Source organism: Triticum aestivum, chromosome 5B, assembly GCF_018294505.1.
Source record: "Triticum aestivum cultivar Chinese Spring chromosome 5B, IWGSC CS RefSeq v2.1, whole genome shotgun sequence".
NCBI classification, from domain to species: Eukaryota; Viridiplantae; Streptophyta; class Magnoliopsida; order Poales; family Poaceae; genus Triticum; species Triticum aestivum.
This window is the reverse complement of record NC_057807.1, coordinates 24,882,352-24,891,541: the sequence shown is the minus strand read 5'-3', so window position 1 is coordinate 24,891,541 and position 9,190 is coordinate 24,882,352. Positions and strand designations below refer to the sequence as shown.

General features: G+C 41.0%; 1 protein-coding gene and 1 long non-coding RNA gene across 3 annotated transcripts in view; one reads left to right on the top strand and one right to left on the bottom strand.

Annotated features, from left to right (window-relative positions):
• Positions 1–9,190, top strand: part of LOC123110198 (serine protease HTRA3) — an 11,696-nt gene continuing 2,506 nt past the window's right edge. Inside the window, exons 1-5 of the mRNA XM_044530671.1 lie at positions 1–415; positions 515–658; positions 753–907; positions 1,468–1,755; positions 1,885–2,015. Of these exons, the coding sequence (XP_044386606.1) occupies positions 229–415; positions 515–658; positions 753–907; positions 1,468–1,755; positions 1,885–2,015 (905 nt within the window). The 5' untranslated portion in view covers positions 1–228. The remainder of the gene's footprint in view (positions 416–514; positions 659–752; positions 908–1,467; positions 1,756–1,884; positions 2,016–9,190) is intronic.
• LOC123110199 (uncharacterized) lies at positions 4,535–6,183 on the bottom strand. Of its 2 annotated transcripts, none has more exons than XR_006453219.1 (3): positions 6,030–6,183; positions 5,773–5,933; positions 4,535–4,641 (listed from the first exon to the last, which is right to left on the bottom strand). It is a non-coding gene; the product is annotated as an uncharacterized lncRNA (long non-coding RNA). The 2 variants fall into 2 exon arrangements; XR_006453218.1 differs by having other exon boundaries at positions 4,551–4,700.

The following is a 9,190-nucleotide window of genomic DNA, read 5'->3' as shown; positions in this document are numbered from 1 at the left end:
GCCGCCAGCCCGCCCCCTCCTCGCGCCGCGCCCCTCTCCACACCCTCCTCACGCCGCACCGCCACAGCCACGCCGCCCCGAGTCCGCCCCCTCTCCTGCTCGGGCCTCGGCCCTCGCCGTGGCGGCCGGGGCTCGGAGCCTCCCTCCGCCGACGCCCTGCAGTGGCGGCCCCGCACCCCGTCGACCATTCCCCGGCCCTGCCCTCGGCCAAGGGTTCCAAGAAAGAAGATGAGTGCGGCGGGTGTGGATGGATCCGACAAGAAAAGAAGCAGGTCCAGCCGAGACGATCCCTTGGCCTTGCCGGAGAAGAAGAAGAAGGTGAGTGTGCGGAGAGACGAGGCATCGTTGCCTGATCCAGACGCGTGGGTTCTCAGCGATGCCGACTTGGCCAGGATGAAATGCGCCCAAGAATCAGGTCCGTCTCATCCATTTTTTTCATCAGTCATCAGTCTGTTTACTCAAGATGTAAACGCAACTGTTTAATTGATTATTATTACTCTCGATCAATATATAGCTCCCCGCCCTGTGAAAATCCCTACGCTCGATTACTTCAAACCCCCGACCAGGTTTCACACCGCCGAGGTCTTCGCCGTCCGTGATTCAAGCGAGGCCGCGCTCTCTGCTGCCAAATTTCTCCTAGGGGTTTCATCCTCTCTTGGTATGTAGTATGTGTATATGCAGCCTCTCTGTTTTGAATTGATTGATCCATCGTCCGTCGCACAACTTAAAAATGTATGTATCGATTCACGCAGATGGTGAACCGCTGAGACGCTGCTCCGGCTTCTGGGTCGATTGGGATGAGGAGAAGAAAACCGGCCTTGTTTTGACAACTGCGCGTCTGATTCGCACAAAGGATTCTCCTGACAGCGGCTGGTCAGGCGGCCAAGAGTATGCTCCTCGTGCTGATGTGAGTTAAATGTTGTGTTTGTTCTAAAAAAATGTATCATTCTTTTCCAGCCCAGCCGCTTCCACCCACAAATAAATAACTAAATAACTAAATAAATCTTCGGTGCAAATCTAACTAGTTGCAATTCTCTTGTTTTTCTTGTGTGTGCTACTATTGGCCACTCTTTCCTAATAATAACAAAATGGAAACGGCACATGTGTTTGCTTACTAAGCATTGTTCAAAAATCTTATATAATCTGCCCCGCATCCTTTTTTAGGTCAATGTTCATTTGTTAGATTACACCAATGCAAGGACATGTTTTTTTTGTGCTATATATATTGGCCTTTCGATTTAATAGCAAAATGGGAACATCATATTTGATTTTCTTACTAATTAAGCATTGTTCAAATCTCTAGTACAATCTGTTCCGGAACTTTCTTTTTAGAACTGTTCATTTGGTAGACGGGACCAGTGCAAAGGACATGCTTTTTGTGCTCTTGGCCTTCTCTAGTTAATGACAAAATGGAAACATCATATGTGCAAATCTCTAATACAATCTGTTCCGGAACTTTCTTCTCAGGTCACTGTTCATTTGCTAAATGGCACCAGTGCAAAGGGCGATCTGGTCTACTACCAGCCCCATTACGATATCGCTTTCTTGAATGTTGAGGTGGGTCAACCAATCAAGTTACCATCTTTTCGTGAAGAAGATGTTAAATTTGCTCAAGATGTTTTTCGGCTCGGAAGAGATGATTCCTTAAATCTAAGGATAACATATGCTAGGGCAGAATATAAGAATCCAAACATGTATCGGCGGTACCACAATGTGCACTTCCGTTCTCCAGATGACCATGGTGATGATAATGAGGTAATATATCTTATCATGAGATAGTATTATATACATTTGTTACAACTATTAGTTTTTCTATGTCATTTGTTTTATAACATTTTTCTTGTTACTGTAAACTCTCATGTTTTGTAATGTGAATTGTTGTAGTATGACAATGGGGGCCTAGTCATTGACTTGAATGAAAACGTTGTCGGAATGGTCAACCTCCCTAAGAGATTTGGGTCTTTTATACCTTCTTCCATTTTGCTCAACTGTTTGGATTCATGGAAGAAATATCGGTGCGTTTTTCCTCTCACCTCTGAGATAATATCTATATGATTGATTGGTGATGCTAAGCTAATGTGTTCCCTCCTATTGTTTTCTTCTTACTTATTGTCAGAAGTAGAACTAATTTTTGTAGTATCTATTTGCTCACTTTTATGCAATTTAACAATCTTCAGGATATCGGTAACTGGTAGCATATCGGTTGGGTGCTGAGCAGGGATAAATTGGCTTATCAGCCTATTAACTGAATTCATTGGTAGGTTAACTAGGGCCATGTCTATATATATCCTAGGCTGCATCTGAATTGCTTTTCAATATTGGAGCACATGCTGCAGTAGAAGCAGCCATAGATTGCAGCAAATGCCAAATGCACCACACCAGTGCATTCTAGGTACTCCCTCCGTTCGGAATTACTTGTCGCAGAGATGGATGTATCTAGACGTATTTTAGTTCTAGATACATCCATTTCCGAGACAACTAATTCCGAACAGAGGGAGTACTACATAGGAGAGCAGCACTGCAGCAGTATTACATCACAGAGGAGAAGAGTTTACCTTGCGGCCTGTTGATGCCATGGATAGAGGACAGGAGGAGCAGATGACGAAGCAGCTGGAGGAGTGGAGATGTGTCCTCTGCGGTGATGCAGGCAGCTGCTCGAGGAGGGTCAACGCAGACGGCTGCTTGGCGTGGGGGCTGCTCAATGAGCGGGAGAGATCACGGACCAACCTAATGCGTGGGAGGCTGTGGGTAAAGGGAGGGAACAGGCTAAATTTGGGCCAAAATCGCCCAGGCAGTTAATCGATCCAGCCAATAATTTGGTCTGACAAGCCGATTAATCTGCTTGTTAGACAGATAAATTGGTCCACCCAGTTAATTGCGTGAATAGGTCATTTTTAACTGACTGATATGCCGATTAACTGGCAGATATATATTTTGAACAGTGCAATTTAATGACCATAGGTTATGTTAAGATTCTCAAAGAAAATGTTATCATTGTCGTGTTTTATGTATAGACATGCCGTCATATGTTTGTACAAGTGGATAAATTAAACAATTTGGCAATAATAATTATTTATAAGCAAATAAAGAACTGAAAATAAACAAGTAGAACCATGCTGAGACTACAAAATGGTTCATGATGAACTGATAAGGAACTGATAAGGCATTATAATTCTGATTCATATGTCTTCAGCCAAATTGTAGTGTAAAGTTAAATGGAAATCTATGCCTTAGGTTCTCTCTCTCAATTTTGATGGACAGTTTTCCTTCAACCTGGGAGATATTCAAGTACTCTTTTGTGGTACTCAATTGTTCCTGGTTATGTTGAAATATGATGTTTTACTTCTATGTAACTAGTAAGCTTGCACGTGCAATGCACGTTTTGGTAGAAATTGATTAAAAAATAATATTTAAATATATGAAACTTACTCCCTCCGTTCCAAAATAGATGACCCAACTTTATACTAACTTTAGTATAAAGTTGGGTCATCTATTTTAGAACGGAGGGAGTACATCTTTATTTTACATATAGCGATATCTTACATGAGCAATGGTTTACCGTACATTTCACATACTCTATGAATTTAAATCTTGATGTAATATGTACTTAACAGACTTTTCTAAAGCATATATGAAATTAAATCCGCCACCGGAATTCACCAATCAATAATTTTAATGAACACCCTTCCGAACCCAGAAAAACACCTATTATCATCCAAACACCTATATGGGGCCTATCAGATCATCGCAATGAAAAAAATCGGATAGGTAAGTTAAAATTAATCATAATATATTTCTCACAGTATTACAACAGCTACAGTTCACCATCATTTAGCTGCTGAGACCATCGCCGGTGTTGCCCAAAAAAACACCCTCATAGCTCAATGTTCTCTTTGACAACAATCTGCGGGCCTAATCCTCTTTTTCTGCATCTTTTAGCTCATGTCGTTCCTTCTTTCCATGCTACATGTTATTTCTAATCATAATCAGCAATTATAAAACAAATAATGTAAGCTCACATACATGCTATAGCGTATATATTTCAATTGCAGCTTCATACACAAGGAATATAGTAAGCGTGCACAAGCAATGCACGCCTCGACTGATGTTACAACCAGAAATGCAAATTCTAAAGATATTATGATTACACTAAAAATATGACAATCAACCTATAATTTAAATGATTTTCAAGCAACACTACAATTTAGTATCATATGCATGGAGTGAAGACACCTGATTACCTTAGTATGTCTTAATACACTAACCAGTTCTTGTACAACATAAGGGGTGCATGTTGTATGCGGCTTCATTCTCAGTGTAGTTGATTAGATGCACCAAAATTCTTATCTCACAACTATACTTTATGAGAACCACAGGTAATTATCTAGAGAGTTTTCATGAGGTAGAATAAAAAATGAAATATTAAATATTCACCCTGCAAATTGTTTGGTTCAATTCTTTCACGTTCCATGAGTGCACAAACCAAAAAGCAAAATAACCAGATAGAGATGCTACGTACATTGGAAACCAGTTGAAATCATGAGTGTTGATTGCATACTTGTTTGTCTACGGAACATCCTCCTTGAAAGCAATACAGTGACAATTGTTCTTCGCAAAATCAACAGTTTTCTCGCTCCTTGTCTCAAGAGACAAAAATGAAATCAAATATATCTTGAGATCAGTAAATATAGAAATTTCATCTAAAAATATAATATAAAACCGATGTCAGCCACATGAGAGTTCCATTTTGATTCCTACAACCTCATTTGAAATCTCAACAAATTAAAGTACATTATGCATATTCATCAATGACAAAATAATTCAAGTCCATGTATGCTATAAAGGAACGAATCCGATCTATCTAAATATCATGAATAGACAATCAAAAACTGCACACCCACAAATATAGTATTTACAACAATAATTCCAAGGGAAAACAAACTTTACTAAAAAAAGGCTCCACCATATTTATCCTTCAAGTTCAAACGGAATCACTATATCAACACATGAACAAATAATAACTTCCATTCAGATTTTCCATTCTGATTCTGTGATTCATCACCGCAGAACAAGCATATATTTCCAACATACGTGACCAAAACTACACTTATGATATGAGGCAAAGTAGCGTACGGATATTTTGCCAGGGTGTTTTTTTGTGAAGGAGTATAAAGTCCTAATGTATAAGATTGTGCAAAAGAAGCACCGGCGTGGTGGATATATGAATTCCTCTAAGGTTAGTTGATGGATGCAACTCCAAAAACCAAGCATGCTTTATTTTGAACAGAAGGTCCATGCCAACTTTATTATAGGCAGACATCAAGTCAAGTGGATGATATGCAGACATTCATTGGAAAATAACTGCCAGTATGACAAGGCTTTTTGTCACTGGAATTTAGTCTCTCAACTTTATAAAGATTGGCATATAATTGTCTGCTGCTAACAAATGGCCCAGTACAACGGTATAAATAATAATGTTGTCATCAAGTCTAGGCCCTAGATTTTTAAAATGGCAGTACTGTTCATGAAACAGGCAACCCGCGGTTCAGGAAAGCATCTAATTTACATTAAATCGAAGATCGGATGTGATTGATCTCTCTATATCTTACGACTGAGCTGATCATAATTACAGAAAACAACATCAAATAAATTTTTGGTCTAGATCAAACACCACCAAATGATCTTCAGCAAGGATAGCTAGAATGGATTTTATCTCCAGTAATATTGGAACAATGACTGCAAACAGAGGAGATGGAACGGGGCTTGCATTACCAGAATAATGCTGGTGTTGAGCTGCTGCCCCGGTGACACGATGCCAATGTCATTCAACATGTGGTGCTGGTGACGGTTGGGATGTTGACGGCAGCTGCCACATCCAGGCCGTTGGTGACGGGATGAGAGGACGTGTGCGGCATCATTGAACACGCAGAGTGCTACCACAAAATAGTTCATCAATCTAAATTATCCTGTCTAGAGCTAGCTCCGAATGTCCAGTCAATTGCATCTAAGGCGAGCAGTCTTACACCAACCTGAATATCATGGAAGAGGCGTCCACTGCTACATCTCAAACTGCCTTTCGTTGCAGTCTGTTCTCTTCTCCTGCATGCATCCTTTCCCCCATCTCATATCTGGCCTTCTTACTTGTACCCACAACCAGTCCCTGCCCACAACACCTTACTTCTCCTTCTCTCCCTGCCAGCACAAACACTGCAAGGATTTTAATATAAAAAATTGATTGGTTCAGCATAAATACATTTTTTGTTAATTCATCATAGTCAGAATATCCTCACTACTTCAATCAACCACTGAAACGGTACCATAAACATCACAAATTTGCAAATAAAAATTGGAAGGAAGGGTAAGTGGAATACCAGTTGTGTGGCAGTGGAATAATTGATAGTTATGGACCAAGAATAATCCAAATCGACCTTCTATCGTTCGTCATGTTCATCTCTGAATCTGTACACCATCTAGTTTTCCAGATAGGATCCTGAATAGAAAGACCAAACACACTAAAGCAAATCAACTAAAGGCGCAAAAATAAGTATGAGTCGGCTACTCAGAGTCAGAATTCAGAAAGTAACTCGTCTAGGGAATTTCAACGAACCTATAGACATGTTGTTTGATTTAGCACCTAAATAATTGTCTCAATTAGAAAAAGACTTGCCACCAGGCTGTAAAGTGTCAACAATCCAAAGTCCATACACGCCACTCAAAGGTTTGGGCGTCACACTGACCGGTGGCATCCAAAATTTGCAGAGAACAAGAAGTTCGCAAAATACTGTTTAATGGAAATCAACGTCCATGGAAGCCTGATTACTTCAAAGTATGAATTAGTTCTACTATTTGAAATCAACATACATGGTTTAAAAGGAGGGCTTGCCTCGCTGCCGACCACAACAGATGTACGTAGCCTTTGTCAATTGTCGAGCTAGAGTGGGGCACCGGTTGTAGGTGCAGCTGACAGATAGGGAACAGGAGAAGAATGGAATGATGATGGAGGGAGGCACCTTGTTGCAGTACACCGCCTAATATAAAGCCTCTCACTGACTTATTACTTGAATATGTGTTTGATTTGCGCAATTGCCTCTTTGCATGCTTGCGCTGCAATTTGTTTTTCTGGTTTTGTACAATCAGTGACTTTCTGCAGTCTCAGTTTGTTTGCATGACACAGCTGCATGATTGCTGCTACTTGGCTTCTCCTCTCCAAGTCGTAAGATCAGTAAGCGGCAACATAAAAAAATCAGAAAATACCCTGATAAGTAGTTACAGATTGAACATGACATTTGTTAAGGATGATTACATGGGAAAGCATGTATATGAGTAAGAAGACATAGATATAGATGTAAGGGGGACATAAAATGCACCACGGGAGTAATTCAGAGCATAGAGTAATTTAGGATTGAATAAATGATGTGTACAACTATCTCTAGGCTTAGAATGGAATTATTATAGATCATTGTTGTGCAGGCAAATGTTCAAGACCTCAGAATACAGAACAGTATTAGAACTCAAAAGCTTGGAGAAATGAAATATTAGGACTCAAGCATTAAAATGAAGCCCAACTGGCATAAAATTCACAGGGAGAGGAGTTTATACTTCACTACATCATGTAGTTACCTTGATTCACCTCACATGCAGCCTGCTTGGATATCTTATCAAAGACACCCTTGTCGACATGACACATAAAAGGTCTTCAGAATTAACATGAGAGATGGAGATGGTTAAGTTACCATATGGTAATAATAAGGGTAAATCAAGAATCAATGTCCAAAATGAATGTAGATGAACCGCAGCAACATTAATCGCTTAGTCAAGTCTGTACCTATCCTGTGAAGAGGACCTGCACCTTTTATCCTCCTTCTCTCCCTACAAGAAAAAATATCACCATGATGTAATCAGAATTTTGTGCCATATTTAAAAAAAAACTTATTTGGAGTTTTTTTTTGTAAAAAAAGAGAATTCATTACTTAACCATGGGGATTATTGCAATCGTTCTGATACAACAAATGAATCTCTTGAGGAACAGACCTCATATTTGGAGTTAACTTATAGCCATAAGCATAAGAAAAATGAAAATAAATAAATATTAGGAAGGCCATCACTCAGGGTGATCTTTGTGGATACCGAGGATAGTTTTGTGTCAGTCGCATCGCGCGGAATTAACTCGAGTGAAGTCATGGAGGGGTGGAGCATAATCCATATCAGCCGTCTACAAGATGTGGTCTACACATCTGTCTGCACAAGAACAAACCGACCGAGGCAAAACGACTCAAGGGAAAGGAAACTTGCTGAGCATGAAGCATCAACCCGATGAAGCAGATGTAACTTGCTGAATTGTTTATGTAGCCATCGTATCAACGATACAAAATTGGCTACCCCAATCCCATAGGTTCAAACGTTCAAGAAGATTTCATAGGTTGTAACTACCCTGATCTGACAGGTTACAAATTCAGCAATATTTCAAAGGTTGAAATAGTAGGCCATCCATCAACAGGATTAAAAAAAATCAAGTCTTCTCAATTAGAGTTGGATTCAAATTTTATACTCGACATCTGTCTATTAGATAGAAGACCAAATAATTAAGCTACCAACAACCAAACTCACAAGTTTGTTCACCCAGGGACTGTGAACCACACAACCAAACAGATTCTGAAATCTTTGGAATTTCTTAACAAACCCCAGCAAATAAATCGTTAAAGAATGCATCCTACCGAGATATAAGAGGGAGAGGACTTTACCAGCAAATATGTCGCTGAGGTTCAGATTTGTTTTGTTGTGTGTCCCGCACCAGCGATGTAATGGGCTTGGCGAACATTAAGATGCAGGCACAAATCCTCCTCGAAGGCAGCTACGGTGACCGTTCAGGCACGACAACTCCGCACATCTTCGAAGAGCGTGGTGGCATCCTCCTCCCTGGCACACGCGTGTCCGGTCCTCCCTTAACACACACCTGGTGACGGCTGAAGCAGAAGGAAGGCACAATCAGTGGAGCAATCTGACCGAATGAATGGAGCAATCTGGAGTGGGTTCGTGGAGAAAGGGTTGGATGCCTGGATCTTGTATGGGCGGCGGGCGGCGAACAGCGCGACGACGACCTGTGGCGGCTCCCGCGGGGCGCGACGAGCGGTGAACGGCGCGCCGGCGGGGCAGCGACCTGCGGCGGGCGGCTCCCGCGGCGCGCGACGCG